The sequence below is a fragment of the Geotrypetes seraphini genome, chromosome 10 (assembly GCF_902459505.1).
Source record: "Geotrypetes seraphini chromosome 10, aGeoSer1.1, whole genome shotgun sequence".
Classification (NCBI taxonomy): Eukaryota; Metazoa; Chordata; class Amphibia; order Gymnophiona; family Dermophiidae; genus Geotrypetes; species Geotrypetes seraphini.
In genome coordinates this window covers 68,017,997-68,040,210 of record NC_047093.1, presented here as the reverse complement: position 1 = coordinate 68,040,210, position 22,214 = coordinate 68,017,997, and the positions used below count along the sequence as shown (strand labels likewise).

General features: G+C 45.4%; 1 protein-coding gene across 3 annotated transcripts in view; it reads right to left on the bottom strand.

Moving 5' to 3' along the window:
* The window catches only part of FBXW2 (F-box and WD repeat domain containing 2), a 64,007-nt gene that overhangs the window by 34,193 nt on the left and 7,600 nt on the right, over positions 1-22,214 (bottom strand). For all 3 annotated transcript variants that reach the window (XM_033961046.1, XM_033961044.1, XM_033961045.1), the window contains exons 2-3: positions 16,135-16,644; positions 8,553-8,747 (exon numbers count right to left, since the gene is read on the bottom strand). In XM_033961046.1, coding sequence (XP_033816937.1) covers positions 8,553-8,747; positions 16,135-16,624 — 685 coding nt within the window. In that variant the 5' untranslated portion in view covers positions 16,625-16,644. The remainder of the gene's footprint in view (positions 1-8,552; positions 8,748-16,134; positions 16,645-22,214) is intronic.

Below are 22,214 nucleotides of genomic sequence, written 5' to 3'. Positions count from 1 at the left end.
AGGCCCTTGAACAGCAGGAGGAGAACTGCAGGATCTGCAAGAAGCAAGGCACCCATAAGAACATAAGCAATGCCTCTGCTGGGTCAGACCTGAGGTCCATCTTGCCCAGCAGTCCGCTCACGCGGCGGCCCAACAGGTCCAGGACCTGAGCAGTAATCCTCTATTTACCGTATTTTCACGCATATAACGCGCATCCGTGTATAACACGCATACGCGTATAGCGCGCGGGTCCAAACCATCTGTGTAAAAAAAATTTTTATATAGCACGCGCATGCTGCTATAACCTCCTCCCACCACTCCCGCTTACTCCCTCTTCTGGCCTGCGAACCGGCATCCTCCCCCCCGCTCGCGTCACCCCCTTCCCCCGCGATCCTACATCCCACCCAGCACCGCAAAGACATCGGTCGCTTACCCGATTGGACACCGGCACCAGCACCAATGCACAGGACGTGCCAGTGCCCGAAGATCCTCCCTCGTTGGGCTGGGCTGGGCGGTGTGAGGGAGATCCTCCCTCTTCCCTGTGCCGGGCTGGACTGGGCTTTGAGCATTTGCGCAGCCCGGCACAGGGAAGAGGGAGGATCTCCCTCGCACCGCCCAGCCCAGCCCGAGGGAGGATCTTCGGGCACTGGCACGTCCTGTGCATTGGTGCTGGTGCCGGAGCCCAATCGGGTAAGCGACCGATGTCTTTGCAGTGCTGGGGGGATGTAGGATCGCAGGGGAGGGAGGTGATGCGAGCGGGGGGGGGGAGGATGCCGGTTCGCAGGGGGGATGCCGGATCGCACTGAAAAAAAAAATTTGTATACCGCGCATGGTTATACTTGGTTTGTAAAATCGTGTATAACGCGTGTGTTATATGCGTGAAAATACGGTATACCCTTCTATTCCCTTTTCCAGCAGGAAAATGTCCAATCCTCTCTTAAATCCCAGTACTGTATTCTACCCTATAACGTCTTCTGGAAGCGCATTCCAAGTGTCCACCATACATTGGGTAAAGAAGAACTTCCTGGCATTTGTATTGAAACTGTCCCCTTTCAACTTTTCCGAATGCCCTCTTGTTCTTTTATTTTTTGAAAGTTTGAAGAATCTGTCCCTCTCTACTCTCTCTATGCCCCTCATGATCTTATAAGTCTCTATCATATCCCCTCTAAGTCTCCTCTTCTCCAGGGAAAAGAGACCCAGTTTCTCCAATCTCTCAGCGTATGAAAGGTTTTCCATCCCTTTTATCAGACATGTCGCTCTTCTCTGAACTCTCTCAAGTAACGCCATATCCTTCTTAAGGTATGGCGACCAAAACTGGACGCAGTATTCCAGGTGTGGGCGCACCATCGCCTGATACAGCGGCAGGATAACTTCTTTTGTCCTGGTTGTAATACCCTTCTTGATTATACCTAGCATTCTATTCGCTCTCTTAGCAGCCGCTGCGCACTGTGCCGTCGGCTTCATTGACCTGTCCACCATTACCCCCAAGTCCCTCTCTTGGGTACTCTCATTCAATAACATCCCAATCATCGTATAGTTGTACCTCGGGTTTCTGCTTCCCACATTTCTCAACGCTGAACTTCATTTGCCATTTTGTCGCCCATTCCCCTAGTTTGTTCAAGTCTCTTTGCAATTCCTCACAGTCCTCTTTAGTCCGAGCTCCCCTAAATAGTTTGGTGTCAACTGCAAATTTTATTATCTCACACTTCGTCCCTGTTTCTAGATCATTTATGAATATATTAAATAACAGCGGCCCGAGCACCCTCCTAAGAAAAATCCAGGTTCGCAAGGAAAAGAGGAGCATACTGGAACCAAAAAAAAAACCAGTACTAACTCCATGCCATGTGAGCGAAACACGCATCGTTTCATTAACATTACATTACATAAGTGAGTTCTAGTCTGCCAACACCTTGCGGTTCAAGGCGGATTACACAAAAGAAGCAATAGATTACATAAAGTTTAACAGAGGCAGACAAGGAGTTGGGCTTATAGAAGTTAAGTGACTCACCCATGGCCAGAAGTAGCTGTAGAACGCTCCCTGCCAAGTCTGTCCAGAGCTGCCATGAGAAAATGGCAGTGGTAAGACCTCGTGCAACAGGCTGTGCCCCACAGAGGCTCCGCTGCCTTAGAAATAAATACAGCCCTGCCTACATGAAAAAAAGAAGTGCTACTGCGCTCCCAACTGCACCCCAACAGATAAACTTAACAGCAGAACCGGAATTAATGCTATAACGCAACCACACACACAAAGCACTGCACAGAGAAGCGAAAAGAAAACATTCAAGTATGCCTATGCTCTCTTTAGGGAGATCCTAAGAGAAAGAAAGAAAGAGAAACCCCCACCAAGTACCAGGTAATCTCTAGCTGCAAACAGCATCCTGCAGCAAAGCATCTTCTGGCCACCCTGTGCAGAGAAAAGCTGAACTGGGCAGAGGAGCAGAAACTGAGGTCTCCCTCCAATATGCTCCCAGGCCTAAGATGCATGGCCACCCAGTAACTAGAAGTGCAGCAAATAAACACTCACCAAGTCCCCAAGCGTGGCATCACATCAAAATGGGGCTGCACCACCTCCACGTGTGAAACTCAAACACTAGGGAGGCCTAGTGAAATAAAAGACTACACGCTGCAGTGCAGCTGATAACGGAGGATCGCAAGTGTGTTCTGCGCTCACCTGGGAAATGCAACCGTGAGGCCGCGGCACCCGCTCAAAGCAGCCAGTGGAAAAAACAGCCAACCCGCTGTGGCACCACCAACAATGGAGGATTCCAAGCGCGCTTCACCTGAGCGCGGGAAAACTGAGCCCCTCAACTGTTGGAAAATTACATATCCGGCGCCCCGCCACCTCCAGAACATAACAGAAACCGCGGCGGAGCTTCCCCAGCAGAAGAAAACACGCAGGCTTTAAACCCTGTTTCCTTCAGTCAATGTGAGAGCCGCAACCGCCGCGAAGCCACCACCCATGGAACCAACCAGTGAGCGCGCCTTCCGTGAGCAGGAACGGCCTAGGTCCTCCGACCCCATTCCTTCTCCAACTCAGAGGTTCCACCACTAGTGCCAAGGAAAAAGTGCGTGCCCCTGGCACGCGGCAAAAACATAGCCACTACTACCTCCAGCCACACACCCGGAGGGTCCCGAGCTACTGTAAATTCCCAGTCCAAAAAGAGCTCGGAGGTCACCAGCACCCGAAACAGCCTCACCACCGCGACAGCTCACAAGCCCCAGCGCGCCAAATAAAAATAACACCGCACAGGACACCAAACGTCCCTAAAAAACACACATCCGCGACTGAAGCACCCGCAAACCAAAAGAAGCATACTCACAAACAGTGGTCAGGGCCCGTAAGTGCTGGTAGATGCCGGTAAACGCCAGTTGCTCAGCACCATGAGGACAGAATAACCATTCAGAAACTATGGAGTCCTTTTTTTTTTTTTTTTAAGGGAAAGAAGAAAAATAGGAACTCAGTCAAACCCTCTATCATCGGAGGGAGGGTGAGGCAGGGTCCTGGGGGGACCCAGGTGTAACCCCTAAAGCCGGCACCGTTCAGCCGGACACCCCTGTCTCACTGAAGAGGAAACCTCAACAGGAGAAATAGCACTGATAACTCACTGAAGAGAAAACCTCAACAGGAGTAATAAGTTTTCAGTTACTGCCAGAATCCAGGAGCTAGTGGAATAGCGACCTTCCCCTGCTGGGAAATAGAGCATACTGATGATACAGGAGGAGTGCCAGCCAATAGGACCACCTGTTAATCAGTTTCTCTATCTCCACCTGCTGGTAGATGTGGGCTATCCCATTGGTCTCTGGATTCATCTGCTGCTGTTGGTAAGGAAACACAGTTTAACATGTCGAAGTCAAGAAAAGAGCTCCGACATATCGACATGGGTGTCGATGTAGATGTTGACATGGATCACAGATGTCAACATCGACATGGGTGCCGACATCAATCATACAGGTCGACACCGATCATAGACGTCGACATCAAGCATAGATGTTGAGATCGACACAGGAGTCAACAGGTACAGTGAAACATGCCGATGCCGACAGAAGTCGTGGACATGAAAGAAACACTGAGGAAAAGAAAGCACCGGTACCAATGGATGCAGCACCGGTACCATCGTGCTACACTCCAGAGATGAAAATGCTGGTATCAAGGCACACATCGCTAAAGGAGCAGAAAATAAAATGACACCGGTACCCTTGGTCCATGACCGGTACCATTGGTGTCACTCCGGAGAAGAAAGAAAAGAACACCGGTACCCTTGGTCTATGACCGGTACCATTGGTGTCACTCTGGAGAAGAAAGAAAAGAACACCGGTACCATTGGTGTCGCTTCAGAGTAGAAAGAAAATAAGTTTCAAGTTTCAAGTTTATTAGTTTTTAATATCCCGATCATAAAACGAATATCTGACCGGTTAACAATAAAATTTAAAATAGGTAGAAGGGAGAATAGTTAGGTGTATTGAATATTTAGAGTAAACATATATGACACCGGTACCCTTGGCCCATGACCGGTACCATCAGTGTAACTCCACGCTTCCAAGATGAGCATGCCCGTATCAAGGCCTTCATCGACATCGAAGCGGAGCCAGAGATGGGGCTGAAAAGAGGTCGGCAGGACTCGACACTGCTACAATGACTAAGGTCGGCAGGATTAGACTCACTGCTACAAAGACCTGGAGCCCAAGGAAGAAAGGAGCACCAACTTACCAAGAGTAGGATCGGGCTCATCAAAGTCAGCGCGGACTGGAGGAGCGGTGCCGGAAGTACACTGGGCACCGGATCACTGATGCCAGCTGGTGCCGGATTCCTGGCGGGGCCGACAGAAAACTGCTTCTGAAGAATCCACATGAAAATGCGCTGAAGAGGAAAAAAGCAAAGAAGAAAAAAATTGGCCATGCTGAGGTCCCGACAACGCTAAAATCACAGAAGGATGTCGGTGAAGACAAGTTCCACAACAAAGAATCACTATACAGGTCCTGGACCTGATGGGCCGCTGCATGAGCGGACTGCTGGGCATGATGGACCTCTGGTCTGACCCAGCAGAGGCACTGCTTATGTTCTTAAAACAACTGCATGGAGGAAAATTGAGCAGGAAAAACCTGCACAGAACAAGAGCCATGAAGTGGGGAGAAACCAAAATGGCCATCCATAAGGCCCCACCAAGCCCTACTGACAACGGTAAAGAAAAAATTAAATAAACTATAAACGTTCAGTTGGTTATATACATATATTTTTTACTAACGATAAAAGAAAAGAAGAAACTGACTAGAAAGTCAGAAAAACCCGAGAGCGGGAAGGCAGAGAAAAGAAAAATTATCAACAGCCGTTGAAACGCGACTTCTTAGCTCCGCGGAAATTAAGAAACTGAGGGACCGTGCGCCTACGTCGGGCGGGAAGGTGCTCGCGCATGCGCGGTGCAGGCTAGCCAGAACTCTCTAAGTTCTTAGAGTGCAATTCACTGTAATGTGTCCGTACCGGGGCTCCGTCGGTGCCGTCACCCATCAGTGAGAATATGCAGCCTGCTTGTCCTGGGATAATGCTTTTCTCATTATAACTAATAAACTTTTTTTTGCAAATATCTAAAAAAATGAGGACTTCAAAATATACCCAAGCCTCCAACATATGCATATTTACTATGGATATCCATAAAAAAAGGTCAACAGCCTGTATGTCACAGGAGAGATTTCTAAAACAATGTGCACTAGATTAAAACCAAAATTCAAAAGCTTCTTTGCAAGCTCCTGAAATGTCTCAGACTTCCAAATTAAGAATATTTTTAAAAAGATGTTTGATAGACTAATGCTCAAACTTCTATTATTTTCTATATAGGTACTAAAAAGTCCTTAAAAACATGCCATTATATTCCCATATATATGTCTAATATGTTCCCTTCTGAGAATTGTAGTTTGCATGGGTTACAAATATTTTAAATTTAAAAACAAATAATAATAAATCTAGATGATGAGAAAAGGAACAGCATACACTAGATTTTTTTTATTCTCTTGACTTACCGTATATACTCAAATATAAACCGGGATTTTTGGGCCAAAGAATTGGCCCAAAAATGGGGGTCCCGGTTTATATTCAGGTGACCACACGAATCCCTCCCGGACTTTCTGCAGGCCTGCCTTAGACCGGGACAGGAGGGATTCCTCTCGTTTCCTGCCATGGCCGACACTAATAATTACCACCCTCCCTCGCGTTTCTGGTCCAGCTTGTATCCCACGCTGAAATCCTCCCGAAGATTATAAATGTAGTAGCCAGAGGCGCACCTGGGCTGGCACACAGAAGCGAGCTTTTCGTGATGCTGGCCGGCCCTGCACCGCTCCTTGATAGGCTGCCTCAAGTTTTCATGGGATTTGCGGTTCTCGCAGCAGCCTATCAAGGAACGGTGCAGGGCCGGCCGGCAGCAAGAAAAGCTTGCTCCTGCGTGCCGTCCTGGGTGCGCCACTGCCTATTACCTTTACAAAGGAGGATTTCAGCACGGGATACATGCTGGACCACCAGGGAACAGGTACGCGAGGGAGGGCGGTAATTATTAGTGTCGGCCGGGATAGGAAACGGGAGGATCCCTCCTGTACCGACCTACCAGTAGGTGGTTTGAGTTAAGGGGAAGGGTTAATCTGCTGGCTGGGTTAGAGGGCAGAGGGGAGTACGGGACAATCAAGCCATTGTGACATCAATGATGAGGTTGACTCTTTTTAGGGGGACGACGGTACAGGGAAGGAAGGTGAGACAGTGTTCAGAGCCTAGTAGGGAGGGGGGCTTGGTTCACAGCCTGTTAGGGAATGGGACTGAGTGCAGGGAAGGAGGCTGGGTGCAGAACTTGGCAGGGAGGGGGGCTGAGTGCAGAACCTGGAAGGGCAGGACACTTGAATATTAAGCCGCCTGACTTATATTCGAGTCAACCATTTTTCCTCCTTTTTTGGGGGAAAATGGGGGTCTCGACTTATATTCGGAACAACTTATATTCGAGTAAATACAGTACCTGTGCAACCTAGGTTAACATTTACTTTGTTTACCCCCAAAGCCTAAATGAACACTACAAATAAATATGTAATATTGGCCCAGATTCACTAAAGATAGCGATTCAATTGCTGTTGGCTGATTCTCTATCCAATTTTCAAAGAGCGATTGATTCACTATCTTGTTTGTAGTGAGCGATTGAGTCGGTGCAGTAAGTGATTGAATCGGTGCAGAATCTTGACAGTAGTGACGAGAAGCAGCCTCCTGTCACTTCTGTCAGGGCTTCTGCTGGCTTTTTTTCTCTTTTTTCTTTTTAGTAGTACAGATATTTTGCTTGTATTACACATGCAAAATATCTGCCTAATTAAAAAAGAAAAAGAAAAAAGCCCCCTCAACCAAAAGAAATGACAGGTGGAAATTACCCGCAGTCGGGTAGGCCACTCCACCCCCACCCCCCCGTCGGTCCCCCATTCCTGTACCTTTAAGATGGGAGCGGGAGGGGTGCCCCGTCAAACCCTCCTGCTCCTCCAGCCTGTTCCCGCTGCAATGCGGGCCCTAGGCCTTGCCCCGGTGCATCATGTGATGCTTGGGAAGGGGTCTAAGGCCCTGATTGGCTCAGGCACCTCGAGCTGCTCACTTGGGTGGGGCCTGAGGCACCTGAGCCAATCAGGGCCTTAGGCTCCTCCCCTTGCATCACATGATGCACTGGGGCGGGGCCTAAGGCCCGCATTACGCAGGAGGAGGCCGGAGGAGCAGGAGGGTTTTGCTCACAACTTAAAGGTACGAGGGAGGGAGCATCCGGTGGCTGGTGTTCAGTGGCAGGAGGGAGTGGGCATCCCTCCTTCCGTTTGTTTCGAGGGGGGGGAGAGGGGGGAAAGAGAGGGGGCATTGGTAGGAGGGAGTGCCTGTCAGATTTTTCAACGCGGAGGGGGGTGTTCGGTGCACAGGCGGACGAGGAGGGGCAGATGGTGCCGATGGCAGGAGGAACTGGGCATCCCTCTTGCCATATTTTTCAGCGCGATGGGGAGAGCATCGGGTGGCAAGAGAGAGTGGGAATCTCTCCTGCCATTTGTAGGTCGCTGCATGCCTGGGGGGCATGCGTTTGCCGGGGGGGGGGGGGTTTTTTTTGACAGGTCTGCCTGCTTTTTTTTTTCTTTTTTTTTACGGGGCAGATATTTTGCGTGTGTAATACACGCAAAATATTTGGGCTGTGGGAAACACCCCCCCCCCCCCAAAACAGGCACACCTGTCAAAAATCCAGCAGACCTGTCGGTAAATTACCGACAAGTTAGTGAATCAATCACTTGGCTATTTTGCATGGGGTTTTACTCATTTGCATGGGTTGGATCGGATCGGGCAATGAGGAAAAGCACACAGTGGGCTGTTTAGTGAATCAGGTGGGTAGCAGCGATCGTTGCTAAACCTGTGAAAACAGGTTTAGCGACGTTCGCTGACTTTAGTGAATCGGGGCCTTTATTCGTAACACTGGAAATCATGGATAAAAGTAACATGAATAAAGGCAATTATTAAATTTCTTAATTTGTCACTGGAGCCATTTCTTTTTCATATTAAAAAGGTTAGCTTTCTTGGCCATCAGTAAACATACCTGCACCAGTGTGTCCTCGGAAGTGCTGCGTTTTGGCCCCTGATATCCAATCCCAACAAGCTACTGTATTGTCAAAAGATCCCGTTACAAGCTTGAGTTCGTCAAATTTCACAGCAGCACATGTGTGTGTCTGGATGCCATATATGCATTGACCAGTGCTAACATCCCACAGTTTTGCAGATAAATCATCTGAACCTTCAAAAACAAAGCCACAGACATGCTGTTTTTCACAATCATTACTAACGAAATGAAGATCAACTGATGAGAAACTGACCTCCATTTTTCTGCACAGTAATCATTCAGCTTAGCAGATCACTAATAGTTAAACTATCAAAGTGAATACAAACTTTGCACAAACTTGATTTTGCCTTTTACATGAACAGCATATACTCTTATTCTAGCAAACATTTTTTTAAATTGGTAAATAATTTTTCAACAGCATCACAATGTTCTATGTACTTTGTGAGTTTTGGGATAGGAATAAGCTACAGTAAATGAATCTTGCCTTGATGAACAAAATTAAATTGCATAACAAAACTGATAAAAAAACAGACTCACAATGCAGCAACTCGTATGTTCTTATGTAAAATAATCTAACAAGGTCTTACCAGTTTTATACGGGGGCATCATCTCCCTTTATTTCTATTCTCTCTCTATGTACCCAAGCATCCTAGCTTTGAGGAAGTTACCAGAGGCAGCAACTGAAAGTTCTTACATGCATGCTGAAACTTATTCATTAAGGGCTGGATTCCACAAACAGTGAAGTATTGTTAGCCGCCTAATAAAACAGCCACCAATCGCAATACAATCCTGCACTGGTGCCATTTGTAGACTAGAGGCTTTGTGAAAGATAGGTGCTAGAAATATAGGCCAGCGTTTTCAAGGCCTACATTTCTGGCGCCTACTTTTCACATGAATCGTGGCTATGGAGGCACTTAACGATGCCTAATGGCACTTCTGGTGTTAGCCACGACTACAGTGGTATTGGGCATCATAAGGCACCTCAGTAGCCGTGATGCATGCGCCTTTTTTTTCTTTTAGGAGTCAGTAGGCGCCTACAATTTTTTTAATGTTATTTTTTTAAACAGCATTTTGCACTTAAATTAGGCGCCATTTATAGAATATGGGCCTAACTGTATAGAATCATGTTTCACATGGAAAGCAGGATGTTCAGTCTCGGATGATTTATGAATGAAAGTTGTATACAGATAAGACTACATCAATGAATCACAAAATGTGTGCTGGGGCAAGATTCCAGGTGTGCCGCCAGGGACTGAAGGACACATGATGTATACTGAGTGTGATTTCCAACGTCGGCGCCTCTCCTCCCCCACATGAACCTGGTCTCGTTTTCCCTGAGCTCGGGGCCATGCCTGGAGAGCTTCTGAGCATGCGTGCAACATCATTGTGTCGATATCCGTACTTGCTCAGAGGCCCTCCAGAGGCCCAGGTTCACATGGGACAGGGCTGGGGGCAGAACGAGGCAGGGTTGTGGGTGTGCCACAGAAAAATATTTACTCTGTTAGTGTGCCGGAACAAAATAAAGTTCGTGGGACTCTGAACTACATGGTTCGAGATACATTTTCTTGTCTCACATCACCCTTTCTTCCTTTTGTTATAATTCTATATATATATAACCAGAGTAATCATCACATATTGAAGACACACTTTGTGGGTCATTTATTAACAGCTATTACAAGCTTTCATGCAAATAGCCTGTAGTAAATTATGCCCAACAAATTTTCATATTCTTTGGGGGAGGAATTCAGTCCAAAAACAAACTGAAAACATAAAAGCTATTTTGAAAAAAAAAATTCTTGCTCTCTCTCTTGAGATTTCAGTTGGTCTTACTATACTGTTGATTAGTGATATGAGATTAACAGCAAGTAACTGTGCCAGTCTGCAAGCCAGATGGGCTGGATGTTCTAACACTGGTTTTAGGACTAGCAGAGTTTTAGAAATATACAGAGTCACACATTTGGGCTGCAAAATCCTGGTGGGAACAGTGCAGTTTAAGGTTTGAAGGAGTTGGACTTGGGTATGATCATATAGCATAGTTACTTACCGTAACAATTGTTATCCAGGGACAGCAGGCAGCTATTCTCACATATGGGTGACATCATCCACAGAGCCCCAATGCGGACAGCCTCGCAAGCATACTTGCTTGTAGAAACTTCAGAAGTTTTGAGTCAGCCACACCGCGTATGCGCAAGTGCCATCCCACCCAGCACAGGGCGAGTCTCCTCAGTACAGCTAGCAGAGAAACCAACCAGGGGAGGTGGGTGGGTTGTGAGAATAGCTGCCTGCTGTCCCTAGATAACAACTGTTATGGTAAGTAACTGTGCTTTAACCCAGGACAAGCAGGCAGCCTATTCTCACTAAACTTCAACTTAGTTTCAAATACAGGGTGTAGTCTCAAATACTATGCACGGGTTGACATTTTTGCCTTAAGTTCGCCATTGGAGCATTAAGAAGAAAGCAAACTTGAGGCAAAAATGTCAACCCGTGCATAGTATTTGAAACTACGCACTGTGTTTGAAACTAAATTGAAGTTTAATGTCGGTTTCCTGAAGCAGTACCGAAACGTGGCATGCCATAACCAGTGAACTTAAAATGTTAAGTCTCATAAATTTTAGTACATCTTAAAGTCATCAACATAAGATGTATACTCTATAGCCTGTGAGGCTTGTGAAAATGTAATTACAGTCAACCTTGGTTTGCAAGCATAATTCGTTCCAGAAGCATGCTTGTAATCCAAAGCGCTTGTATATCAAAACAAATTTCCCCATAAGAAATAATGGAAACTCAGACGATTCGCTCCACAACCCAAAAACTTTAATACAAAATACTATACGTACTTGTATTGCAAGACCTCTCTCATTTAGAACAGTCACTACACTCCCGCAGCATCAGAGAGAGAAGAACCATCGGCACAGTTGTGATGTGTGTATTCTGTATGTGCTTGTATATCAAGTTAAAATTTAATAAAATATTTTGCTTGACTTGCAAAACACTTGCAAACCAAGTTACTTGCAATCCAAGGTTTTACTGTAATTACCACCGGCACTAGTTGTAACTCATATTGAACACTGCAATGATTGGGTGGTGAGGCAGTGGTATCTGCCTTCATGTCTCTGAGCAGAGTTCGATTAGGAGCTGATATGTACCATATTTAGGTTACTCCATTTTGACTTTACAGAGTGACTATCCTATATAATAAAACCCTAAGCACGCATGCGCACTTAGGGTTTTGGGATCCCTGCTGCCGCGGCAGGGAACACTCTGGCCACTCCCCTCCTCCAGCCCTGACTCAATGTAAGGCCCGCTGTTCGTCATCGTTGCCCCACCCCCTCACGCACCCCTCCCCGCCGCATCCGAATCCCCTTTGACCCTCCCACCGCGAGACGACCGACAAACCTCCTGGCTCCAGCGGCGTCCGCAGCATTCTAAATACGCTGCTTCGGGGCCTTCTACTGCTCTGATTTCCTCTGTTGCGTCCCTGATGACATCATCGGGGACGCAGCAGAGGAAATCAGGACAGTAGAAGGCCCCGAAGCAGCGTATTTAGAATGCTGCGGACGCCGCTGGAGCCAGGAGGTTTGTCGGTCATCTTACAGTGGGAGGGTCGGATGGGAGGGTCAGTGGGGTCGGCTGCACGGCAGCGGTAGTGGCAGTGGGGAGATGGAAATATGCTGTTCAAGGGCTATACTGTACAGGGAGATGGGAGGGAGGGAGGCAGGCAAGCAGGCTTTGGAGGTGGGGGTGGATAAAGTCTGAAAGGCAGTGAGGGGGACTTAGGAAGGAGGCACTGGGGGCACTAAGGACATAGTGAGGGCACTAAGGACACAGGAGGCACTGAGGGCACTAAGGACACGGGGAGGAGGCACTGGGGGAACTAAGGACATAGGAGGCAATGAGGGCACTAAGGACACTAAGAACATAGGATGGAACATTAAGGACATAGGAAGGTGGCACTGGGGGCACTAAGGGCATAGGAAGGTGGCACTGGGGGCACTAAGGGCATAGGAAGGAGGCACTGAGGGCACTAAGGACATAGGAAGGAGGCACTGAGGGCACTAAGGACATAGGAAGGGGGCCACAGAGAGACAGGCAGGCATGGCGCAACAGAGAAATACAAGCAGGCAAGGGGACAGGGAGACAGAGACAGAAAGACAGACAGACAGGGGGCCAGGGAGAGACACAGACAGAAAGAATGACAGATAGCGTCCAAGGGGAGAGAGACAAAGAAAAAAAAAAAAAAAAAAAGATAGACAGACATCTATTCTAGCACCCGTTAATGTAACGGGCTTAAACACTAGTTTCATAATATTTGCATAACTCATATAGAGCATCTGCTATATAATCCACTCCCAAAATTAGGAACTGAGAGTATGCATCATCCTCCACCAAAGGGGCTGACACAATCTGGTATGGCAGGCACTTGCAACAAAAGCTGCAGTCGCAGTTTTCAGACTCAAGGCCAGGGCCTCAATTTGCCTTTTGAGGACTAAATCCATACTGTGGACTTGCACATCCTTTAAAATTACTCTGCTTTCAATAGGCAGTGTAGTACATTTAGTCACTTGCGCTACCAATGCATCTACTTTAGGTGAGATAAACAGTTACTGAAATCTGGAGCCATCGGATACAACTTTGTCATAGTCCTGGTAACCCGCAAGGGGCCTTCAGGAGTCTCCCAAAGTTCTGTCAGTATTTTGGTAATATCTGAATGCGAAAGGGGAAAAAATGTGGTCTGGGCCTTAGAGTGCCTCAAGGCTGAAAGCAGAGGTCTGAGGGCCTCAAGCTTCAATTCCCGTAAATATTTCATAATGACCTCTAGCAAAGCCGCCGGCTTAAAGAGGTGGCACTGACCATCTATAAAATCAGGACACTACTTCAAAATCTTTAATTAGGACAAGGTGTTCAGGGACAGCTGTTGAACACCCAAAGATGCCCATTTTAGAAATCAACTTTCCAAAATATAACCTGTTTCCATATTACGTTAATGCATATCTATAGATTTACTGTAGTTTTTGGACCATAAGACGCACCGGTCCATAAGACGCACCCACCTGTAGAGGAGGAAAAACCAAGAAAAAAAAATTTGGTTCAGAATTTTTTTTCTTCTTGTTTTTTCCTTTACTCATGATTCGCGTTAGTGCCTTCGAATTTGTGGTGGTAAGCAGCAGCTGAGATCTGCGAATCGTGAGTAAAGGAAAGTTTTCTGGTTCCTTTTTTTCATTTCTGAGCAGGGAATTGAGTATGATTTTATTTGAATCTTTTATAATTGCAGAATAGCCTGAACTTTTGGCGTCACGGCCCTGAAGCAATGGTTAGTTGCCACGAAACAATCATCGGCCTGGCTTTTTCTCTAATCAGTGGCTTTTCCACTTTATATTGTATTATTGGCTATTTTCATGCACCCACCTGCTAGTATTTAGTTCATGTGAAAGTTTTTTGCCTATAATGCTTGGGTGGAAGTGTGTGGGTACACCCCTCTGTTAGTCTGAGGCTTTTCTTTTGCTTAAACATTACGTCTCTCTGGCACTTGATGCATGGTGGCGTTATTGTATTTTTGTTTTGAATGAAATTGACACATTTTGTCTATTCCCTGCTTGGTACTCCTGCCACAATCACTTCATTAGAACCTTTTTTTTCAGTAGCAGGATAAACAAATGATAAATATAGATTAGAACTGTGCTCTAGCTCTGTAGATGATTTATTATTTTTATAATGTTTGAAATAACTTTTTTTCTCAGACCATGTTAAATTTGCAAAAAACATTATTTTATTAACAGTTATGGCTGTTGTCACTGGCATAGTAAGGGGGGGGGAAGTCTGCCCTGGGCGTGGTCTTTATAAAGGCACAGGCACCCATCATCCTCTCCACTCCCCCCTTCCTAACCCCCCCCCCCCCCGGTCGCACGCATATGTGCCCCATGCCTAGGAAGTAACGTCAAAGGGATAGCCGACACCACACAGGCAGCAAGTTCGTGCAGTTGCTCTCGCCTGGAAAGTTAAAAAGGTACGGGGGAAAGGGGTGCACACACTGCAGGGGGGTGGGGTGAGAATGAGCGGGGGGGCAGAGAAGAGGCACCACTGCCCCGGGCACCACTTACCTTTGCTACGTTACTGGCTATTGTTGTGTATTAAATTTTAACAAGTTATAGGAAGCATTTTGGAGCCCTTTTACTAGGATGTGGTAAGCACTAAAGCATGCTTACTGCAAGTTAATAAACCACTATCGTGTGGCATGCTCAAACTTCCCACAGTAGTTTCCAAATTGGAGAGCTAAAAATAGATTTTATTTTTTTTAATGCTGGGGTACCTGGGGCAGAGAGCAGGCACCAATTGGTTTGCCCAACTACACTGCTGCACACTAACCAATCAGTGCATAGTTAGCTCATGAGCCCTTCCCATCTAAAAAATATGTGTCGGCAAGTGCTCATATGCTAATAGCCACATGCTAATGGGGAAACTGGCATATGACCATTAATAGGGAAAATGGGGCTATTTTACCACTGCACTAAAAGTGGCCTTAATGTGTGGGAAAGTCCTGTGCTGGGGATAGTGCTGGTCACCTTTTAACGTGGCGCTTTTGACAGGAGTTTTTCACGACTGTTCCGTTTGGACCCCTGAGGAAGAAGTGTTTTTCGAAACACGAGCCATATCAGGTCCGGAACACACGAGAACAAGGACCAATTTTTGGATACATTTGGTTTATGTATGTTATATATGTTTTTATGACTTTTATTGAATAAATTCCTGCACCTTGTACATTTTTCTGCAGTTTTGTTTTTTTGCTTCGCATCTTCACTGCAGTTTTTGTTGGTTCTTTTTTGCCTTGCCTTTTGAAACTGACATATGACGATTAATAGGGAAAAAGGGGCCATTTTACCACTGCACTAAAAGTGGCCTTAGTGTGTGGGAAAGCCCAGTGCTGGGGATAGTGCTGGTTACCTTTTAGCGCAGCTTAATAAAAGGATCCTTTTATATTTCGTTTGAATTTGTAAGATCTTTTAAATGTGGATTGGGTAAAGGAATGAGAAAAAAAAAACTGGGAATGGTGCGGGTATGATACAAATATGATGGGGATAGAAACAAATTGACTAAAAATAAGGGAATGGTAGCAATATAGAAACATGACAGCAGATGTCCCATCTAGTCTGCCCATCCACTCTGAGATATGATAGGGATTTGGTGGAGACAGGTGGACATGGGGATCAGAAGTTCACCTCTATTCTGCACTCCATTTGTGTGCCTTTTCTGTTCTGTTAACTCTCACCTGTATAGATGGGTATATTTGAATCCACTGGAAAATGTAATCAGAAATGCACCTGTACAGCAAAGATATGGATAAAACACTGATTTTTGAGCTCTCCAAGAGTGCTTAATTACCTAGAAAATAAACACCTGAATTTACCATCCACTAACAGCTTCAAAGCCATAACTAAGTAATAAATCTACCCAGTCCACTAGTGGATGAAGCAAAAGGCAAGATTTTACAGCAACCCATGTTACTGATTAGGCTTACAGGGAAAAATGAAAAACATGCCTAAGTCATAGTTATTTAGCTTCCTACCTGTACAAAGCAGTCCATCTTTATAATAAAGTGCATACACTCTGGCACTATGCCCAATTAACGATGCAGTCTCAAAAGCTTCATGGTCCTTCAGCTGTTTCATTCTCAAAATAGCTTTCAAGTAAACTTTCTTCCAGTGCAAAGCATCCTGAAGAGAGTCATCTATTTGCCAGCCCAAGTTCCTGCAAGCAGCCTGCCATACCTCCGTACAGGCACTTATAACCTTATTCCACTGTTTGGAGACAAGGCAACATGTGAGTAAAGTTTGAGGATCCAGCCATTTTAACAAATAAAAACTGAGTTCCAAAGGGAGAAGTTTAAGGAAGTCTCGCTTAAGAAGAGTTTCCAAGTTGTTAGAGAGGTGTCGGAGCTGAACAGCTCCACTCAGGCTAATCAGGTGATCAAGAGTTTCATTTTTTTCTGAGTCAGTTAGAGAAAGAAAGGTGATTGAAATGTTCTCAAGCCATTGTTCGAAGTCCTTTTTCTCCATAAGGGTTTACAAACATTTACCTACAGCAAAAATTAAAACACAAAAAGGAGCATTAATGCTACCTCAGAAGCAATTTAGATAACATGTTACTCAACATTTATATTTGAAAACTAGTGGCTGAAGTGTTTATTTGTGTCATATTACAACATTGTGAATTCTGTTTTACTGAGTATTCCAAACCGAGACTGGCTAAGCTGAATTGTCATAGACCCCTGAACAGCAAATAAAAGCACCCAATTGGGCAGGAAAATCGAATCGAATAAAAAAAAAAAAAATCAATTCAATAGGCTGCATCGAATTGAATCAAAATTTTTTTTCCTGAATCAGGCAGCACTACTGAAAACGGTACAATTACTGTAACTCTAGAAGAGCTACTTGTTTCCTTGAAATACATAAGTTACCTTTTGCTTAGCCATCTGTTCATCTAAACTGCAGAAAAGAGATCTATTTTTACTATTCACAGGAAAATGTTATTCATGCATACAAGGCAGTTCTTTCAAACTGATACATTTTCAGTTGCCTTCTAACCATAAGTATTAGCCCAGCAGGGGATTTACAGTAATTTGCTGTGTGCTCATCACCAAATTACACACAAGATAAAGTCATTCTATCCAGAGACTACATGCTGATAGTGTTAGCAATGTTATTAGAGTAGCATTTCAGCAGAACTAATACCTAAAGAAAGCTATATGTACTAGAGAAAAAAAGTCAAACAATGAATTGGTTAAATTGTCAAATCTGTACTATGTTTACATATAAAACTAGCAGCCAAATAATCACATGCTCCCTTTTCATTTAAAAACACCAACACATAACCATCAAGTTCAAAAGAACCAGGTAGCTAATACTGCAGTCTGAATGAGCATATTTTTTCAAAGGGTTTGACCAGACAATGACTGTAGCAGATTTTAGAAGCCTCTAAGTTCACAATTCTTGTTTTCATTTGTATTTGTAGATTTTTAGCCAATTCCACTAGGGCTAACTTTATGCCTCAAATTTGTACCCGATATACCATGCATTTTTCCTCACAAAGGCATTTGCTTAGGTAACAAAGAAGTTGCCCAATTAAATCAGCAAGAATAAGAACTCACTCTCTTTCAGATAGGTAATGTATCACAGAAATGCAGTGTATCAAAATTCAACCAAAGCAGTTGGCATATTATATACACTTCCCCCTCCCGATTTGCGGTTTTAGGATTCGCGATTTCCTAAAACCGGAATCACCCCCACCTCCCTCCTGGACCTCCCAGGACCTTACCTGGTGGTCTCTAGCGGTCTTTCGGGACAGGAGTGATCTTCCTACAATCCTGCCCCGTGCGGATTACTCATCCAAAATGGCTACTGAGTTCCCGTCGTAGTCTCGAGAGACTACAGGAACTCACGGCAGCCATTTTAGATGAGTGATCTGCAAGGGGCAGGAGTGTATGAAGATCGCTCCTGCCCCAAAAAACCGCTAGACCATCAGGTAAGGTCCAGGATGCCGGAGGGAAGGTGAGAGGGAGGCGGGGGTGGGTCAGTCGATCCAAAAGTTATTCACAAATATTGAGGGAGGAGTATACAGGTGCTTTCTCTAGATACAGCTGCACTTTTGTATTACTCACTCAGGCCCAGATTCGCAAAACTTTAACGTCGTCGCTAAATCACTTTCCGAAGGTTTAGCCTGCGGGCATTTTAGCGGCGGTTTATGGAAACGGCTTATCTCTGTCTTTAGCAAGGTTTCTAGCAGTCTCCAACACTGAAATGCAAATGGGCTCTTCAACATTGAAATGAGCATTCTGGTGGATTCTCAACAACTGGCTTGGCATTGGCTTCTGGTGACAAAAATCAGCGACTGATCCAGGGGTGCCGGTACAGTGACAGCAGCACTGTTTAAAACCCCGGCATGGTAGTGTCGGATACTGCTAGAAAGCCAACTGACACCCCCCCCCCCCCCAGTACTGGGAGAGATGTCGATTCCCTCCCATCACAAACAACACCTCCCCTGCAGCAGTGGCACTGCCCCCCCCCCAACAGCAAGAGAAATGCCCACTCTCTCCTGACACAAACAACACCTCCTCTGCAGCGGTGATGCACATTCTCTCTGCTGCCACACAACACTCCCCTGCTTCCGACCCCTCTATCCCTTACGTTAAATTAGTTGGCTGACCAGAGGGATGCCTACTCCCTGCGGCCAGCATCCTAGGATGCACCCACCGGGGTGGGGCCTGAGACTCTGATTGGCCCAGATTGTCTAAGGCCCCTCCTACAGGAAGGATGCACCAGGGAAGGGAAGACCCATTTTGAAGAGGTGGGCTCGCTGCTGTGGAGGGTGTTTGTGACGAGAGAGGGCATCTCTCACACTGCTGGGGGGGGTTCACTTGGCAGCGGGAGAGAGTGGGCATCTCTCCCGCTGCAAGGGGGGGATATTGGTTGGAAGCAGGAGAGATTGAATATCTCTCTCGCTGTTGCATGTTGGGTTTTGTTGGGGTTTCTTTGGGGGGGGGATTCGTGTTTATTATGTACATGTTCCCATCACTATCGCCTCGATGGGCACATGCAAATTTAGCGAGTCTTCGCTACTCTCCGCCAGCGTCATTTGAATGTGTTTTTTGGAGAATGACTCGCTTTTTTAAATTCGGTACTAAAATGGCTACGATAGCAGCCTATCTGTTTTTTAAGAATCTAGACCTCAGTTAGGGGCAAATTGGATGGTGTTAGATAAGGGAAAGAAACACAAGGCCAGAGATTTCATTTTGAAACTCCCACAGGGACACTTTAGCAATGTACAAAAACAGAGGCAAAGGCTGGGGGTACTTTTAAATATTCAGTGTTTGCCTTCCTTAATTTTCAAGGGAACCTTTTCAGAGATTCTACCTTATAGACTTGTAAAGCCATCCAGGAAGTTTAAGAAGTGCCCTTGGAATCTGAAAAATTTATTACTATACCAGCCTCTTTAATAATGTTTTATTTTAGCAACCAATTATGACACATACTATTTGGTTATAAAGTAAGCCTGTAGTGCCATATTAAAAGCTCCCATACATGCTTTTCCTAAATGAAATTCAGCTTGAATAGCTCAAGGAATAGGCACTTCACCAAGACATAACAAAATGAAAATTTTTAAGCTGCTATTACAAAAACTCCTACTCGAGACCTATTTAAAATTTATTTATACTTTATTGTTTATGCAATTTATGCAATTTCTTTATAAGATTCACAGGCTTCAAATTAAATTAGTATTCCCCTGAGGAACACTGAAAAACTTGAATTTACTGAACCATCAAACGGTTTTCTAATTTGTATCAACATTTAACAAATAAGAGAACTCTAGCTCTTATTTTCCTGCCTGAGCTCCATTCAAGATTGATTCTTCTAGATTCTGAATCAAGGCTTAAAGGATTTTCTTTAGTATCATTAATTTAAACAGTAAAATCATGCATTTTCTTTTATAAAAACCATAAACTAACCTTTTTGCACATGCTTTTTAAAATAACTAATCAGTTAATAGTGCAATACAGTTACCCTGCATACCATATGGTTGCAAGCAGGTAGGATCAGGTTAAAACTTTCCAGAAAACAAGGTTTACATTGACAGATTGGTGTTGACAGTATTTAGTTGTCAAGAACACAGAACCTTAGGCATCCAGATGTTATTTTCCTACTAATAATGTCTACAGCATTACTAGACATTCATAGTGCTATACAAAATACTCAGGATTACAAAGCTTGGTGATTTGGAGGTGGGGGTGGGGCTTTACTCCTGGATGTTAAGTATACAAGTTCCATATTTTATCCATGAGGTCCATAATTTCCACCCTGTGTCCTGTTGGTTCATAGGAACCTCCTCGACAGTTCGAAGGCAAAGAAAAGCCTGAGCCTCCTGATGAAGAAGGGGAAGTTGCAACAACCCGGAAGGATACTCTCTTGGAGGGAGATCTGGTGGCACTTGAAGAAATTGAAGTGAGTAACCCTTCTGAATGATGGCGAGAACCCAGAGGTCTGATGTAATTTGCTCCCACTGTTGGTAAAAGTGATGGAGCCAACCTCTTATGGGAAGGAGAGAAGTCTGATGGATGGAGGTGGACGTTATGCTCAGACTTAGATTGTCAAAAAGACTGTGCCGGCTTAGCTGCAGCAGGGGTTTGAGGTTTTTGTAGATGCTGCTGCTGCTGTTGTCTTCTAGGCGGAGACCTGGAGAAAGCTGGAGTCGACTTTTGAGGATAACGATGTGGAGGTGGCTTATAAGGCTTAGCAGCTGGAGTTTTAGCCTTAGGCCGCACCAAAGAGGCAAAAGACCACTCATGTTCAGACAGATGCTTGGTAGCAGCCTCGATGGAATCGTCAAAAAAGCTCATTTCCTTGGCAAGGTAAATTAGCTAGACGGTCCTGCAGGTTAGGGTCCATGTCTACAATGTGTAGCCATGCCTAAGGGCGCATTGCCACAGCAAAGGCAGTAGCCCTAGAGGCCATCTGAAAGGCATCATAAGTGGCTTGGAGCATGTAGAGACGTATTTGTGAAAGGTTTTGCTGAAGTTGTTTAAACGCAGGCAGACAATCCACGGCCAAGTCAGGAAAAAAGTAGGGCATGGTTTTAATGCAGTACTTGAAGTAGGAATTAAAAATGAAGTTGTAATTCAAGATTCTATTCGCCATCATGGAATTTTGATAAAGATGGCGGCCAAATTTATCCATGGTGCGTCCCTCCCTGCCTGGGGGCACCGCCGCATAAACCTTGGAGGGATTATATTTTTTTAGAGATGATTTCACCACCAAGGATTGGTGAGACAATTGCGGCTTCTCAAACCCCTTGCAAGGAACCATACGATAACGAGAGGGAATAGCCGGGATTGAATATGGAGTCTCGAGATTCTTGAGAAAAGTCTGTTTCAACACAGGATTCATGGGAAATCTCAGGGATTCTTTTGGCGGATGAGGTAGCTCCATTTTAGCCAAATATTCAGGAGTATACTTAGACTCAGACTGAAGTTGAAGAGCCGTATTCATATCAAAGCCCAATCTTGAAAAAGATGTGGATTTGGAGGCTGAGGACTCCTCAGGAGGCGAAGAGGAGCGAGACCAAGATGCCACTGAGTAGGATGGAGAAGCTTCTCTGGAGTATTGAGAAGGCATGTCTGTATCTAACATAAGAGTTACAGAAGAAGCTCCGCTGTGTGATATAGGCGGAGTCAGAGAGTATTTACATTTCAGCAGCCTCGATGGAGAAGTCCCAGGAGTGCGAGGAATTAAGAGCCTCGACTCGCGCCTCGTACTTGAGGGAGGAGTCCTCGACCTGGACGTGCCTCAAGGTGGAGAAGCAGGAGGCGTTGAAGGCTTCGGAGGTTGAGACCTATGCCTGGGCTTCAAAGGGGTCTTGATGGGCCTCAACAATTGAGGCACAGGAGACTGCATATCCCTGTGAGGTTCTTTAGTTCTACGAAGAGACTCTTTAGGCTTTTTCGAAGCCAGGTGCGATGAGGTATGTTTTGGTTGATGCTTCGAACGAGGTCTGTCCATCTCTTCACCAACAGGCTGAGTAGCTGGAGACTCGGACCTGGAAGGACGAAGCGAGGAGTCACTGGAGGACAATGGATGAGACCGACGAGGCTTGTCT